The sequence below is a fragment of the Toxotes jaculatrix genome, chromosome 12, assembly GCF_017976425.1.
Source record: "Toxotes jaculatrix isolate fToxJac2 chromosome 12, fToxJac2.pri, whole genome shotgun sequence".
NCBI classification, from domain to species: domain Eukaryota; kingdom Metazoa; phylum Chordata; class Actinopteri; family Toxotidae; genus Toxotes; species Toxotes jaculatrix.
The window spans coordinates 21238521-21255592 of NC_054405.1; the positions used below are offsets into that span (position 1 = coordinate 21238521).

The 17072-nt window shown below is 41.4% G+C and overlaps 2 protein-coding genes and 1 non-coding gene across 5 annotated transcripts in view; 1 reads left to right on the plus strand and 2 right to left on the minus strand.

Moving 5' to 3' along the window:
- The window catches only part of trim3b (tripartite motif containing 3b), a 31230-nt gene extending 23440 nt beyond the window's left edge, over positions 1-7790 (minus strand). The window contains exons 1-2 of one of the 3 annotated variants that reach the window (XM_041051859.1): positions 7621-7790; positions 5378-5462 (exon numbers count right to left, since the gene is read on the minus strand). The gene's annotated coding sequence lies outside the window, so the exon portion shown is untranslated. Of the gene's footprint in view, positions 1-2476; positions 2577-5377; positions 5463-6164; positions 6182-7620 lie in introns of those variants that run through there. The other 2 variants (XM_041051861.1, XM_041051860.1) reach the window with 2 other exon arrangements.
- Positions 6192-6263, plus strand: trnaw-cca. Its single transcript has one exon. It is a non-coding gene; the product is annotated as a tRNA-Trp (tRNA).
- Positions 7791-9019: 1229 nt separating the features above from the next.
- Positions 9020-16992, minus strand: fhdc3 (FH2 domain containing 3). The gene is made up of 13 exons (XM_041051208.1): positions 16559-16992; positions 16152-16309; positions 14631-15158; positions 14222-14283; positions 12698-12800; positions 12312-12397; positions 11848-11948; positions 11642-11712; positions 11384-11491; positions 11185-11255; positions 10890-11007; positions 10616-10780; positions 9020-10354 (listed from the first exon to the last, which is right to left on the minus strand). The coding sequence occupies exons 3-13, from the start codon at positions 15096-15098 to the stop codon at positions 9290-9292; spliced, it is 2418 nt and encodes an 805-aa protein (XP_040907142.1). The 5' UTR covers positions 15099-15158; positions 16152-16309; positions 16559-16992; the 3' UTR covers positions 9020-9289.
- Between the last annotated feature and the right edge of the window lie 80 nt (positions 16993-17072).

The window sequence follows — 17072 nt, forward strand, 5'->3', positions numbered from 1 at the left end:
TTGATTACCTGGTCAAGATTGAGTTTAATTGACACAGCGCGACCTCCCACCCCAACCCCTCTCGCAAATCTCATATGACGGGGAAGGGGGAGGGGGGCACAAAGCGCAGCGCACATTTAGAAAAGTAACCGAAAATTTTAATTTGTAGCCGCATCCAACTTTCCGCTGGCACTCGAGCTGCGCTGGGCAAAATGTGTGCGTTTGTGTGCGCCGTCCAGCAAAAATATAATGCTTGCGTATTTTATCCAGCTGCCGGATAGACTGTAATGTAACGTTCAGCCGGACATGGTCAGGAATGGACGAGGAGGCGTCAATAAACCGTTGTGTATTTCTTTATTATTCTGGACGGTTACTGTCGGCGTAACCACGTAACTACAACAACACAGCGAGCAGCTCGAGCGGCAACAACACACTTCACCCTCGGCTCTGTTTCTCTCACCACCCACTCCCCACGCGTGTGCACACAAACATTCACGTTAACAGAGCACAGGCTCCCCGAACAACAGTACAACACACATTTCACGGGACCATTACTGCTCCCTACCCATGAACTAGCTAGCAAATCATGAAGGAAATACAAGTGAAATTAACGAGTTTGGCGACTGCGACGCACCCAGCCAGTAAAACACCATAACATTATACCACAACAAAATAACTCCACGGTTGACAAAAGAGAAAAAAATTAACTTACCAAATGGATGCTTTTCGCTGACCTCCGGTTCACCCTGGTGCATGTAAGATGAAAAGACCGCGCGTAGATGGGACTGGTCTGCGCATGTTTGAAATAACGCCCAAAGGGCTCTGGGACAATAAATTAATCTTTCTAATTTAACTGAAGTGGACTTCACTAAGTTAAGCGTGTTCTCCAACCTGAAAGTAGCAGTTCCTTATTTAAGATTAGTGTTGACAACAGGTTGATGATTTCTAAGTTTGACTCACTAATCATTTCTAATTAATTTGAATATTGGCATTTACAGTGAGGAAAGAAAATTAGATGCAAGAGTAAATGTTATCTACTCTAATGTATTAATAGAAATGAAAAGTGGCTCCACATCTTTCCTTTTATGGATTGCTGCACTGTTTTCTTAGACCTGACTCAGCATGTGCATCAAGTGAGCTCATAATCCAAGCATTGCGACAGCTCTCTGACAACATCAGCATCAACACCTCACCATTAACAAGTCAGTGGGGTGTGTGTGACAGTTATGAAACAAATGGGGCAGAAAAGCCTGTAGTTACAGTACTGGCAACCCTTCAGTTAATCAGTCAGCATTTATGTTTACATCTCCCCTCGCCTGACTCGCACCCCTCCCATGACATTCGGTGACATTCCTCCCATGCCAGCTGGACATTCCAGTCTCCACTTCCCCCACAGTGACCAGAGGTGCCCCTGGATCACTATTTCAGCCTTTTTTAAAAAATGTCCTTGTTCAACATCCCAGCCTTTCTGCGCTTACATGTGCAAGAGTGCACACTTCTGTTTTAGTCATCTACTGAGTCCCTCAGTGTCTTGTGTTATTGGAGTTCAATTCAAAGCATATGCCTAATGGACAAAGCAAGATCTTCCTCCCACCATCATTAACTGTATCTTAGTAGAATCTGGAATGGGACCAAAGCCAGTAACTGAAATCTAGTTTACTCACTGATTAAAGGCAAATAATCTTTTTCTTAAGCTTTTGTATCATTATAATGCAAAGAGTTTTGAAGAGTTTGCTAAATCCATGAAATGCATGTAATCTGAAATTGTAAAAATAACCAAACATGGTCACACAAGCCTGTCACCTGACTGTGATGCTGAGAAATTGCACCACTTATAATACAAATTGTAGTAAATAATATCAAATTGATGCATGTTGGCTGAATAAAAATGTTTTCTATTAAAAAAGACAAAGACACTGATTTTTGTTTACTGTGTAAATGTCTTCAGTAAAACAAGGTCTTAAATGAGTTATTACATCCTCTATGCAAACAATAAAAAAAAAGCATACTGCACCAAGCTACACAAATTTATATTTCGAGTGTCTCCCATTCTGCAGTCACATCACAATATCACCAAACCACCTATCCAGCACAGAAAACTGCAGCTCATCTCTCCACTCATCTATGATAACAGTCACAGAAGGTGTCTCACATACACAAGCATGTAATGTATTAATAGAATACCAAAAATAAATAAATAAATAAATCCAGGTCCAGGTTAGGCTGCACGGCACAAACCCATCACAGGCCAGCAAATGGCCTGCAGCATCATTTTGCATACAGACAACATAGGGTGTATGCGTCCACCAGTGGGAGGGAGCTGAGTGGCGAGAGAGGGAGACATGAGAGAAGGAAAGGCTTGCACCCTCTACCAAAGGGAGAGAGAGGTGTGGGATGGAAATAGTGCAGGATGAAGGAATGAGCGAGGGAACATAGTGGGGGATGGCATGAAACAGCAGGGATCAAGAGCAAGTGTCATAGTGAAAGATTTACTTACAGCAGGTTCCTGACAGACGAAGGACAGGTACAAGGAAGTTTCAGCGCTCTCTCCTCCAGTGGGAGCAATATTTGTCCACAAAGCCCGACATCGCCAAAGCAAAAAGCCCCTCATGCAGAGATTCTAGGGAGGCAGGCAGGAACAGGGCGTGTGTGTGTGTGTATGTGTATGTGTGTGATTGAGATCTGGCTTTAATGCATGTATGTGTGTGCTAGCGGGAGGGAAAGTGACTGAGGGAGACAGAGAGAGGGAGAGAGAGAGGGAGAGAGGGAGAGAGACTCTTCGGAGGCAAGATATACAGAGATTGTACAAGCTGACTGGCTGGTGTGAAAATGGGAGGGGGCTCGATTGTCCAATAGTGTAAGAGATGAGCAGAGTGAAGGGAATATGGCAACAAAGAGACAGAGAATTTTTCAAGTCCTACCCTCACCTATCTTCTCTTCTCTCGCTCTCTCTTTTTTTAAATTGCGTCTATAAAGAGAATAAGAAAAGCTCAAACTGTCACACAGAAAATTGGTGATGCTTCATATGAGAGAAGTGATAAACAAAAAAAGGCAACCAGTCGTTCCATCTTTCCATCCTCCTCTCAGAGTGTAGGTGCAGGGGCAGCTAATGGGAGGAACACGGGAGATAAATGACCAAATCCTGCGGGGAATTGGTGGCTGGAAAGAATGACAAATGTGGAGCTCAGCTTTAAAAGGATGATGCAATTGTTGGTAGAGTGATATATAAGAGACAGACAAAGGGAAAGTGAGAAGTGATTGACAGAGAATGAACTGAGAAAGTAAATGGCCATTTAGGGATTCAGGCTTCAAGTTCTTCCCAAGGATAACTGACAATGTGGTTATTGCTTTTTTTTTTTGGAGAACATATGGTGTTAGAGGGAATGAGGGAATGTAACATGTAGTGAAATATATTGACAGGAAAATTGTGTTAGTGGAGCTTGTAGGATCTCTGTGTGTGTATGGACAGCGGAGGAATGGACACTGTCCTCCTCTCAAGTGTCTGTGAAGCACTCGTGTGCATGCGCACGGGGGTGGGGACCAAACCATCTTCCCAGGATTTTGCTGCGGGAGCACCATGTTGCCATGGAGACTGCATCCAGTGCAGCAGAACACGCAGATGGCTGCTCTCTCTCTCTCTCTCTCTCTCTCTCTCTCTCTCTCTCTCTCTCTCTCTCTCTCTCTCTCTCTGAAACAGTCCAGTTAGCTTCTCATCCCTGACCTGCAAATCATAAAAGCTGGTCTCGGTGCAGGTTTAGCGAGGCCTCCAGGTGCAGACACGCTTTTGACTCAGCATGCGGACAAACTACAGACAAGAAAAGGCCTATTCATTTCCTGTGTTTTAAACTGAATGGGAGATACTGCAAGAAGAGCAGCCACCAAATCTCATCTTATATATTTAAACATACCGTATATATAAACAATAACATCCCATGTGTCATTACATATCAAATAGGGGGAAAAAAAGATTATTAATGGGACATTTCACTATTGGTGCACAGACAAATCATCACATGCTCATTGTGATTACAGCCCATGTAGAGTGTACATGGTCTGCATTTGAATGCACATTATGTGAACACTATTATTATGTAACGGCTGGAGCAGAAAAGGTGATGTAAACACCCAATGGTTTAATCAATAACTCCTGTCAGACTGACCTCCTAACTTCCAGGCAGATGTGTGTAGTGAGCATGAAATTTGCTTAAGATTTAGGGATCTATTACAGCAACTGTTCAGCTCAGCAATTTGACAAAACATTCAGGACCAGGATTTGAGACTTATCTACGTGGTATTGTGTTGGTCTTGTGGCCAGAAATTTAAAGCTAGAGGACGAACAGTGGTCTCATGCATAGAAAAAAAAAAAATTTAAAAAGTGAGGTAGAGACAACTGATATGGCCCTTTAACAACTGAGGTCCCAGATCTATGTTCTTTAAGAGTACAGTAAAAAGTTTTAAAGTCATGTCACTGCTCAACTACAGTGACAGTAACAGGACACTTTCTGTTCCCACTCAAAAATATTTCTCTAGCTGTTTTACTTATGTGAACAGACTTTCAACTAACTGGTAGATTGTGTCTCAGATGGATTTTAAAATTGGGCTAAACCTTTGTGAAAGTAGTCAGGTGGGTATTAGTTGTGGGAGAGTAGCATGAGAATCAAGCAGCAGTGGAGCTTTAGCTGCTGCAGCAGTGCGCTGTGTGGGGGAGGCTGTGTGAACTGGATATATTCTTGTTCTGTTTCCTGACTGTGGGAACAGGAACTGTGACATGTAAGATTTGAGTCCAACACATATCTTGCTGTTTTAATATTGAATAGTGTTGGTGTTGAGCTCCTATGATCTTAAATAACTAACTCAAATAAACCAACCACAGATTATAAGCCACAATCATTAGTCTGAGCCCTAAAAGACAGACATACAAAAGTCAGACTGAACCCCATTCTTCCACCTCAGGAATATCTGCTAAATATTTTGATTGAGAGAAAGGGAATCTGGGTTTGGTGTGATACAAACAGTGAAATAAAAACTGGATGTTGAATGGATATTGACAGCATTCGTATCATGCTGTATATTCACCTTTCCGGCCAATCAGTGTGCCCCGAACTGCTCCAAGTCCCTGATGTTTAAACCCATCTCATCAGTGAAGACAGAGAACAGCATGCATCCTAATCAGATCAGCCACAGCAGGAGCAGGAGGGACAATAACATCAGCTCTGAGCAACCCTATTTTAAGGTGACTGATGAGTATAATGACTGTTTTATGTTACCTTGATGACAACTGACCCTGAAACTGAAGAGAAATACTAAAGAATATCGAAGGGAGTCAGTTTCATCTTGGTGACATTACTGTTTTACATGGCTAGGATCAAACAATGCAAAATGTGCTGTGTGCACTCACCCATCCATTTTGCTGTGAACAGGCTGGTCACTGATGAAGTTTAGCAGGTAAGTGCCCCAGATTCTCCAGATGCTCCTCTTCTTTCCTAAGCAGAGAACAGCTGGAATGAACAGACAGGCCTGCCAAACCTCAATCAACTGAACTGCAAACTAATTTAGCACATGTACTTTTAACATGTGCAGGACATACACACTACTTTAAGAGATTATGTTTTTTCATATTACTACAAATTAATTTACAGTTAGTTCTTCTTGAATTGTGTAGAAGGACCGTGAATGTAAACAGCTATATACAAGTTGCATTACTTTAGTGCAAATTGCCCAACTTATTGCTTCACTTACTTACATCTCTTTTTTCTGTTTTTGTGTTGGGGGCCTTCATGGCTCTGAAAACTGGAATGATAGATGCTTTAGGCTAAATCAGAAACCAACGAAGCTCTGTTAAATTGCGCCATCTAGTGAGTGACTGAGGACAAAATCGCCTCCAACGCCTTAACGTCTTTACGGGAAGAAGCAACAGGGACGCGTAGACTTTAATACCGTGCAGCAAATGAATGACAAAGCAGCGCTGTGATCTCACCTTTTGTTCTTCTTTTTATGTGAAATTTTAGTGACACGTAGTATCAGTGAAGCTGCGCGTAAAAGCCAAATCAGGAAACAGCCGTGAGCGATATAAAGGAAAGGTTGGTACGCGCAAAAACTGTACGATGCATATGACAAATATTTCACGCAAACGTCCAAAGACAACACATAAAATAGGATACGAACACTCATGACTCCTTCATTACCAGTTGTCCGAGCCGTAAACATCAGATGACCTCGTGGCGCAACGGTAGCGCGTCTGACTCCAGATCAGAAGGTTGCGTGTTCAAATCACGTCGGGGTCAATTCTTTGGAAAATCACAGGACACATTTATGCTGCGGTGGTTCAATATTGATTGTCCTCAAACGTTGACAATGTGGTGTACGAGTGTCTATATTCAGCCTTGAACTCATCCAGTTTTAGGTTGCTTGTCTAAAATATAGCATTCCTGTTTTCCCTTTTACTTCAACAACAAACCATTCGTGGTAATTTGCAATTCCTAGACTATAAATTGAATTATTCACCATAGCTGTTATATAGAGGCTCTTTCTCAATGAAAATTCAAATCAATAATGCTGTGACATTAATAAGGTTACAAAAAAGATAATTAAAAAAAAGAGCCCGATACTCAGATGCTTTCTTATATTACAGTAGTAAATTTAGGAGAAAAAGCTCCAACATCAAGAAAAAAAAAATCGGAAAATGTTTTTTTTTTTTTTTTTTTTTGGATCAACCTCAGAGGCCACCGTTTGCCGTGTATTACGCCTGCAGTTTGAAGACCAAATCAAATTACGCTTTTCAATAGGATTTAGCGATAAAGAAACACTCGTGATTTTAGCCCAGAATTCACGTATTATCTCAAGCATCTGGGGCTTTGAAGACACATTACCGTGAATTGTGCCAATTTAGAAGAACACAACAGACTGATTTGGAACAGGTGATAGCTTTTGGGCATCCTGAACAACAACTTAATGGACAGATCAAAAGGGATGTGGCAATCCCTGTTTACCGGCGGCATCTGAGGTGTGATGACGTTGATCCAACCTTGCAAAGTGAGGCGATGTGTTTCCCTGACAAAAAAACATTCCCGTAATTTTTTTTTTTCTTTTACATGCAATGGCCCTCGTGCTCCATGGTACACTGAGACTGATTTTTTTCCAAATATTTATGGATATGAGGTTTAAAATGTGTCAGACATTAATTCTTCCCTCACAGGGATGCATCACAGAGGAGTGTACACTTTATTAAAGTTCAAATGTTTTCTAAAACGTGATTTAAAATGCAATTCTGGAAACATATCTCTCTTCTTCACGGTTTTCCTTTCCACCCTGGAATCTGATTACAACACTTGTAAACAGTCTAATACCCATAGCTGCTATGGTGGATTAAGTTTACAGCACAGGCAGCAGTTACAGTTGCCACACAGTGTGATCTTCTGTCACATTCCTAAAGAGCAGAGAATTTGAATTTCAGCAGAAATCTTTTTTTTAAACAAGACAGTTTTCTTAAATGCTTAATGCTTTAGGCTACCGATTAAAGCACATGGAGAAGCACCAATTAAAACATGTAAGTATATTACTTAGAGCAATGCTTTTACTTAACAGCATTTCATAGCTGATCTGTTATCATGCATTCCTCAAACATGGTCGATATTTATCTACCTTTTTGCTCCAGCTGTCAGTTCCCGCATTAGAGAAAAATATCCAGGATTGTCAGTATACAGGCTTCACTGTGTTCCTTTTCAACTGTATGTCCTGTACAGTCCCCTTTAGTGTTTTCTCTGTGTCTTTAAGATACTGGCCTCCTCCCTCCTCTCACATGCTTTTCTCTGCTTAAATGCTCCCTCACAATACAACTTGCAAGTCTCCCTCCCTCTCTCACTTGGTCCAAGTTTTCCCCCCACCTCCTTTCTCTTCTCTATTCATTCCGGTTTCTCATCTTTCACTGGGACACACATACTCTGAGCGCACGGTTGATTAGGACAGCCCTGGTGAGAGTGCAACTTGGCAAGGACAGTAGGTCACCTCAAGTCCTCCGGAGTTGACTCACATGAGATGGTCCTCAGCGGCACTCAACATAATATCACAATGGCCTGATTGTACTCTGCAGCTCTCACTTGACATCATACAGGTCAGTCACCCCTACCGTAGCACTCAAAGTACCAGATTGTTATCTCTGGTTGAGTACAAGGCCTTGCTTTGAACACCTATGGAGAGCTTTCATATCTATAGCTAAGAAAATGCTTAATTTCATTGTGATCTTGTAGCCCAATAAACTGTCCATATATTTCTCAAATTTCCTCTTTTGTTCTATTCATTATGCCGCCTGATTTGAAATGCCAGGCGACTGCAAATGTCCCCATTGAGCGTGAGCCAGTGGGAGGGGTGGAAGTGGGAGGACAACAGAACAGTCAGAAAAGAGCCTGTATTGAGCATTTTGTCCAAGAGAGTATTATTACACTGCGAGAGCTCAAATGAAATGGGTGTAAACAAACCCTGTTGCCCAAGTAACACAACTGAATGTCTCTTTCTGTCCAAAATATCAGCGACTGCTGAGCAGAGACACAAAGGTGGCACAGTGGTGGCGAACAGATCAGATCTGGAAGCCAAGGGGGGGCTGGTAACACCCAGAGTGGGTTCATCAACAACAATGAGTCCTATTCAATTATTATTTTCTTGTCACTTGTGATTATAGAATAAGCTACGAGTTTGAAAGTGAAATGAATATGAATAGGTAAATGAATATACTTATTGGCTTAAATACTGGATGCATTTGTCTTTGTCGATGGTCTCAGTGTACTAACCTGAACAAGTGCCTTCCAGCCAGACTCACAGAGAGAAGAAATAATAGATGAAGTGAAAGGCAAGTACTGGAAACTGAGCAGGCGTCACTAAGGAGACATTAGTACCAGTCACACTTCCAAGTATTTGCTGACAACGGTGGATGAGAAGACCTTTCAACCTGAAAAGGAGTAGACAACACTTAAATGCAATGCTATGGTAAGTGCATATTCCATATACAGTTAAATTTAAAAGGCAGAATGTCACCCTTTATTGCACACAAGAAAAAAAGAAAGAAAGAAATAGGTTACAATTTTTGAACGTAGTTTGACTTCCAAAAATCAAAGCCTTCACAGTTCAAAGCAAGTCCTCAGTTGCCTTGGTTCCACTGTAGGGTAAAACCATGACAGTGAAAAAACAAAAAAACAACCCCCCCTCCAAAAAAAAAAAAAAAAAAAAAAAACACACACACACAAACATTACAATCTGAACAATCTAAAACACAAAAAAATGACAAAGATTGGTTTCTGTCCCTAAATAAAAATTTTAATCAAGTATTTGATCCTTTGAAGTTTTGTTCTTCCACATCTCCAGGCTTACTTCTGCCTCGGATGCGTCTGAAGAAGGATATAAACCCAGAGCTCCTCACTTGCCCATCTACATGATTCCTTGCCTTACTGTGATGCAATGGAAAGCCTCCTGTAACTTCCTCTCCCATATTTTCTGTCCTTGAGCCGGAGGAGTATGACCTTTGGAACAAGTCCCCAAGCCGGAAGCCAGATACTGGAGATTGCCTAGTTTCATCCATGGAAACAGACCTGAGGATTGGACCCTGCGACACTCTCTCAGCTTTCTGATGGGGGCACTCGGGAAGAGACGCAGAACCCCCAGACGGAGATTTTAGACTGTCGCAATTGGCAAAATTGGGCAGACAACTGCCTTCATCACTGTCCCAGACTCCATCATCAAGGTCATCTCCACCGGATGTCGAGGACAGTCTTTCCTTGCGTGCTTGTCTGTTTCGCTGTAGCAGGTTTCTTTTGGAACACGTAAAAGGGCTCAGGATGGTCCACGGGGATCCCATGTCCCCATTGTTGGCAAAGAAGAAGTCTCTGGTTCTTGGCTGAGGAGTACTAGGAGTAGCTGGAGTTTCTTGTGCTCTCTTTGAGCGACGAGGAGTGCCTGAAACTCTGTCCCCATCAAGGCTACTTCTGCTGTTTTGGTAACGAAGCACCTTCCGAGTTATCTCACGCATCTTCTCAGCTTCTTCTCTGTTTTCGAGAGCCGCTACTTGATCATCCTGTTTCTGCAGTTTGGGTTGCTTCTTCTCTGGCCTCTCTTGTCCAGTACAGGGTGAAGCCTTTTCTGCTGATGAAACAGTCTGAGGACTGCGGTCAGCGGGGGATCCTTCAACCGGGGGCAGCATGTGCCTCCTACATCTGGCTAATCCCTCTGGGACGGTGGACAGAAAGCTGTGTAAGGCCACCTCCAAGCTGGACGAGTCCCGATCGGGCTCAGGTCCTGGGCCGGACACCGTGGAGCGTCGTTTGGCTGCAATGCGCATGCTCTCCTTCCGCTTGCGCCTCTGCTCTGCCTCCTCTCGCCCTCGGTTCTCCTGCAGCCAGATAAAGAGAGGATATATTCAAGTAAGATCTAACACAGTGCAGATTAATGACACAAGGGGACAGGAGGACAGAGCTTGTTGAAATTCAGTGCACTCAACATAAAACCATCAAAGGTTCCTTTATAATCCGGGAATGATCGTAACACTTCAGAGAGTATCTCTTTAACACAAAACAATAGTATGATTTTTCCCTGTCATGAAGTTTAATCCATCACATACTAGAGTATCAATGCAAACTCTTCCCATGCTTGCCTGTACAGCTGTATCAAACCGCTTGCAAAAGGAATGAAAGATGGAGCAGCACTCCTCCAGTTTGAAGGTAGCTGGGTCTTCACAGAAGTACTCAGCAACGGCATTGCTCAGAGAATTTAGCCCCTGGAGATAGGATTCCACGTCTGCCAGCTTGGCCTCAGCCCTCTGAGACATAAAAGCGTATAATGAAGAGGGATCCAAAGTGCACAAATTATTCACAAGCTTAGTTTGTGCTTTTGCACAAATAAGGTCAAACAACAAGGGGAAACTTTACCATGAGAAATGTTTCCATCTGTTGTAAGAGGTCAGGCTGTCTGCTGCTGTACAGTTTCACTTCGTTGATCTTCTTCACCTCTCTCTCAAAGTCTGCGATTACATCCTCTTTACAAATTCTGTGGTATCAAGCAACATTAACACATTGATGTAATTCTGAGGAATTACATCATAAATTCTAGCATTATACCAATCGAATTCAGTTTTGGACTGACACACATTTCACAATATTTGAATTTTGGGACAACGTTCAGTTAAATTTCCAAATGCGCTGTCAGTAAAATGAAGATATCCACCTTGAAGCCATCCCGATGTGTTCAAGCTGGCTGGGAAAAGTCAGCAACTCGGCATCAATGTCCTCCACTTGCTGTGGGTGGAAGATAAAGGAGAGACAGTCTGTTACATAACTGTCCGGAGACATACTATGATACACAGACAGAATTTCAAAAATATTTTCTTGAGTAAGTATCTGTCCATCCTGGGGTTCATCCTCACCTTGGCGACGTAATGCATAAGGTTCATGCCAGGCTTGTTGGCCTTGGTGTCTGCTAACTTGAGCAGAGAGGTCATCCTGAAGCCGATGACATTGGCACTGTAACCACCCTGAATAATACATTTGAATTGTCTATTCGTCATTATAATAAATGCTGAGTAAAAGCCTCTGAAAGCACAAAAGGGCAGCTTAAATGGATTAGATATGATACATTAGTGTACTCTATAAAAATATTCTGAAAGAAAAATACAACAACCAACAGCGTTCATGTAATTCCCGGCTTTTAATACCAGTCGAATGACTGAATGGAGGTCATCACAGTCCAACAGCTCTAAGAGGAGAGAGGAAAAAGAGGTGGAGACAAAGAACATAAACCTCATATAAACCTGAAGTGGGACGTGGATGGGGTAAAAAGTCCAGGTTAGGACTGTTAGCACATTTGGTGAATGTGTGTCAGAAATGTTACCATTAGCTGCTTTGGTCATGACAGCAACAGAGTTCTTCACCTCCTCCATAAGAGGAAAGAATTCGTCCCTCAGCACCATCATTTTCAGGCGTTCTTCGTAGCTAAAGGACACAAAAAAAAAAACTGCTATTTAGTGCAGCAGCAGTTGTCATTTTATCACTTTTGTTATTCATTATTAAGCCGAGAGATCTGAATTAGGCAACATTTTTTGTGAACAAATCACCAGAGAGGATAGCACAGGTTTCGTTAATGAACCACACGTTTTCGTGTGCTGTAGGTGAAGTGGTAGAATTATAAAAATAACACAACATATGCAAGATAACAGACACACACGAAACGCTATTCTATATATTTTTTTACTGTCAGCATATCAGCAAATAGTGTTTTTTTCATGTTGCCAATGGTGGCCACTGATCATGAAAAAGAGTGAATTAATATGTGTAAAACTTTTACACTGCACTCACCCTGGCACTTTGACCAGCTGCACCATGAACTGGTCAGCCTCAGGTAACACAGACAGGTTCCCCCTGAATGACAGCAGCTGCTTCACCTGTGGTGATTACATTTTTGTTATCATTCTTTTTTATATGTATATTATGAGATTAAATTGGATATAGAGTAGTCAGGTAGTTTTCAGGTGGCATGACAAATTTAAAGCATATGAAGTAAAGGGCAAATATATTCTTCCAAAATCATCACAAACAACTTCTCAATAATTATGGTAAATGATGGACTCCAGGTCAATATCTGTTTTGCTTTCAGACGAAGACAAACAAATTCCAAGAGATTTACATGTTCATTATGAGACCAAAGTGGAAAGATAAGAGGAGAAGAGTTAAGCTTTTGTTACCTCACTTTCTTCTGGCAGCAGCTTGCAAAACTCTTTCAGTTTGCCTGTTCCAAATCTGAGCCAGTTCCCATGACGAATGTCCTCTACCATTTCTGTCACTGGCCTGCAGATGGAGACAAAAGACAGCAATAATAAAAAGGTGCCAAAAAGGTGCCATAATTCCATTATTTCTCACCATAACTTATCAAACATCATTAGTCCTGCTAAGTCATGCGAGTTGTTTGCCCACCTTCCAGGCTGCCATTGGTTTCTATTCATTTTAAAAGGGGGAGAAAATTAAATTTAAGAGACCTACTCGAGGCAACTTATCCATCACAGTGAGCATCCTGCTCTGTTTCAGTTTTTTTTTTTTTTTATCTTACGTAGCAGTTACAGTTACAGTTTAGACCACAGGTGCAGGTGACCTCTTATGCCAAGGATGACCTACGCTAAGTTACAGATTTCAGTTTTAACCTGCAAATTTGTGTAGCAACATGCTCAAAAAATGAATGTGGTCGTCTACTTTACGGACTACCACACTTTACATGAAACAACACTGGCATTTTACAGCGTCCAACACACGATTTCAAATATCCCATCAAGCGAATTTTCATTACTACCACACAGAGGCTGACGCAATTTGAATTTGACTAATGCTAAAGCAGACATTATTGCAGCACTGAGGTGCTGACACATGTAGAGAGTACATTTGATATTCAAAGTGACAGCTGAGTGAACCTTGGACTGAAAGTAACATCATCTTGATAAGTTTCAGACACAGAAACTGACTCCAGTGCTGAAGAGGCCATTTACCATTACAGCATGTGAAACTTTCAACTCAACTTGGAACTAGATCTAAAGATAAAATTTATAAATATAGAATCACTACAACTACCTAAAACACATTTAGACAGTTTAATGTAACTGTACTTTCTAATATTGAAAACTAGGTGTTGAAAAGAGCCCGTAACTTTTCAAAATCCTATTTTTCCCACAGTTTTAGTCTGATTAGCTCACTCAAATGTTTCCAGAGACCTGTTATTGTTCAGCAGGCAAAGAGAGGAAGCAGGGTTTCAACAGGCAATTATGATGCTACAATGGAAACTGCTCTTTATTAAGAATCAACAAACACCTACAAGGTCAGCACAAGGTTTTCCTATCATTTAAGTATTAAGAAAATGAGTCATGCTTGTTAAAACAAATGTGTTGTTCCATATGTTAATACTAAATGCTCTCAAATTATGTTTAAAAAGGAATTTCCATGTATTTGAATATGGTCCACTGAGATAACGAGCCTGCCGGTTGGGTAATGATTAGCAGAGTGGAAGTGGTTCATGCGTCAAGATCCGTATTTTTGACTCTGTGTTTGACATGACAGCACCTTTCTCTGACCACTGATTACTGTAGTTATTCCAGTTGGGAGTCCATTTAGTTCTTGTTGTGTGTCCTTTTCTTTGGTGTTCTTTTACGGCGCATCATATTCATTTTTTAGACATTTATTTTCATCATCATTCTCTTTTATTTCTACCTCAGCTGTTACCTTACCTCTTGAATTGTCTAAGGAAGATCCCAATGTTCATACTCTTTTTTGAGTCAAGGATTGTGACCTAAAGAGAAAAGGAACAAATGACATTAATACCAATTTGAAAAAAAGCCCAAAAATGTTTCCGTCTGTTTAAACATAAGAGACAAGTCCATACTAAACATTATAATTCACGTAATATTTGAGGAAGCAAAAACACCCCCAAACAGTTTTACTTTAGTAGTTCCTCACTGATGATATAATTGGTATAGAATTTGTAAAAATCACTTCCTATTTGTGTGTTCATTACTTCCCTAGCATGTGGATTTTGTTTGAGTGTACCAGCCCATAAAAACTTAGGATGGTCTCCATCGGTTATTGAAAATCTAACAAAGTTTTAAATATGAGTCAAGTGTAGCCCTAGCTTTTTACCTGAGGATCCTGTGGAAAGAGGTCATCACACTTCATCAGACCCATGGCCTTTGGTCTGTGTAGCGATGCCCGTTTGTCGACATGACTGAACAGCTCCTCCATGCTCCGAATGTCCAGCACTAGGTCCCGCTGAGGCCGCTTAGATGTCCAAACATTCAATTTGCCCAGGACACGCTGGCTGGGGATGGTGTCCCAGTTCAGCTTTTTCATGGATTTTCTCTGGACATTACGAGAGCCAAAAGGAGAGGCAGTAAGAAGAGGAGGAGGGGGAGGTGGAAGGGGAGGAGGAGGAGGAGGAGGTGGTGGTGGTAGTGGTGGTGGTGCAGCGTTAACACACATGGGGCGAGGCACAGCAGAAGATGCTTGGAGATCTTTATCTTCCTGAGCATCTGGTGGCAAAGGAGGAGACAAGTCTTGAGAGGAACAGTTGAGAGAAGATGCAGATTTTAAAATCAGCACTCCCTCCATCTGTATCTCTCAAAGTCCAAAGATGATAGATGGAAGTATCTCACTGCTGGCCAGTCAGATCTGAGGAGATACAAATGCAGTATTTTAGACAAGCAAGGTAATTAGTTTGGAACATGAAACTATGTGTGCACTGATCTCATGGAGGCAGTAAATATCAACATCACGTAACAAAAATCATAACATCATAAAAGGTCATATTTCTGCAACTGCTGCTTTGCCGAAAGCTCATTACATTCAAGCAAAATGCTTTAATTTCTTGGTCATTTTTTGGTTTGAGTTAGAGTGACCTATAAAATGGCATGCCCCGAGGGAGCTGCTGTAGTTTGTCATTATTGTGCCACTACTTCTTTTCTCACCACGCTCAAAGAAAGACATTTCATTGTTGTTGTACCTTCAACTTTTCCTCTGTGAAGTATACAACAGCACATTTGCTCCATAAATTCAATGCTCTCCCCTAGGTGCTGTTCTTCAGTCTGTCATACGAAACGTCATAGAGAAAATCTCACTATTTAATACTTCCTCCTTCACAGCAAAGGAAAATGCCTCACATAACTTGAATTATACCTTATACTACTTATTAAAGCCAAGTGGTGTATTCGGCATAGATGCCATCCAGCAAGCAACGTATTCACACTTAAACATTACTCTCTAATTTGGGTCTGCGCCATTTGCTAACGATGTCCGCTGTTTATTTTCATGAGGGGAAGCTGTGTAGTTACCAAGCAAACCAAGTACAATTAAAAGTGCTTATACTGAAACGTGCCGTATTTAGTGGGAAATTCCTGTGCTGAATATTAAAATAGACACAGGAGACTCCGAAAACGTACTCAAGAGTTGTTAAAATACGTCTGTGCGTTTTCCGACAAACAAGGCATCGTTAATTTGACATTTTTTGGTAACAGTTTCGCTGTCAGTTTTTCAACATACAACCACATCCCCAGAAAACATGTTCCTGACTTAAATCACCCAGCGTACACAATAAAACACGTGAGGCGTCGTTTGAATAGACTCTGAACTGTCACAAAATAAAAAAAATACACTAAATTTACTCACCGTGCTTTTAAAATGGAGCTGTCAAATAAATCCTCTGCCGGATTTCGCCTCGTGCTTCTGCAGACTGCTACGGTCAGTCTCTCACTAACTGCGGTCACAGGTGCAGGGCGCGCCTCCACCAATCACATTCAAGTCAGTTTTACCGGTATGGGAACGCCCTTTAGGGAAGAGGTAAGAAAAACATGGGTATTTTGAGATGAGTTAAACAAAAAAAAAAAAAACAGCCAGGTATATAGTATTATAGGAGTTCGCGTGAATGCATGGAAATACTACCATGTCATTTATTGCTACAGATCAAAAACAAAGGCAGAAGAGTTATATGTTTGTAGAAGTACAAATTTGACAACACAACTGCTCTGATGAAAAAAAAAAAAGCAAAAACTGACAACTGTGTGCGCAGTACAAACTTGTGTGTGAAAACATTTGAAGTGCTGTCCTTTGTGGTGTCAGAAGACAGGGCAGGAGGAGGGGATCCAGATGTCGCAATAATCCAAACTGAACTCAGTGGTTGACGTCTGATAAACGAGGTTGATCGAGAATACTTCTTAAATGCCTGCGGATGACTGTAACCACAAGATAACAGTTTTATTTGACTGTATCCAGATGGCTGCTGCTCTGCTCCACATCCATCAGAAAGTTCACCAGGCTAAGGCACAAACACAAATGAGATGAAAAGACAACACAGAAAATACAGCCAGATCATTTGAAAATGTGTACTTTTAATTTTGTTCCCTTGGGGTGGAGTGGGATTTTTCAGGTCTGAGTGAGGAATGAAGGCAGAGTATCGCATCAATCCATGACACAACTTCATTTATCATCTTAAATACCATTACGTGCAATCATTCATCCAGTACAATACACCAGCTCAACCTAGAAAATATTGATTGTACACAAATAAAATATCTCATTTTATAAATCTTC

Coding starts and splice junctions, on each gene's coding strand:
- fhdc3 (XM_041051208.1), bottom strand. CDS start 15,098: ATGGAGGGAGTGCTGATTTTAAAATCTGCATCTTCTCTCAACTGTTCC. Junction 11,949..12,311: donor CAGCTGGTCAAAGTGCCAGG/GTGAGTGCAGTG, acceptor TGTGTCCTTTAG/CTACGAAGAACGCCTGAAAA. Junction 11,492..11,641: donor CCGGGAATTACATGAACGCT/GTTGGTTGTTGT, acceptor TGTATTATTCAG/GGTGGTTACAGTGCCAATGT.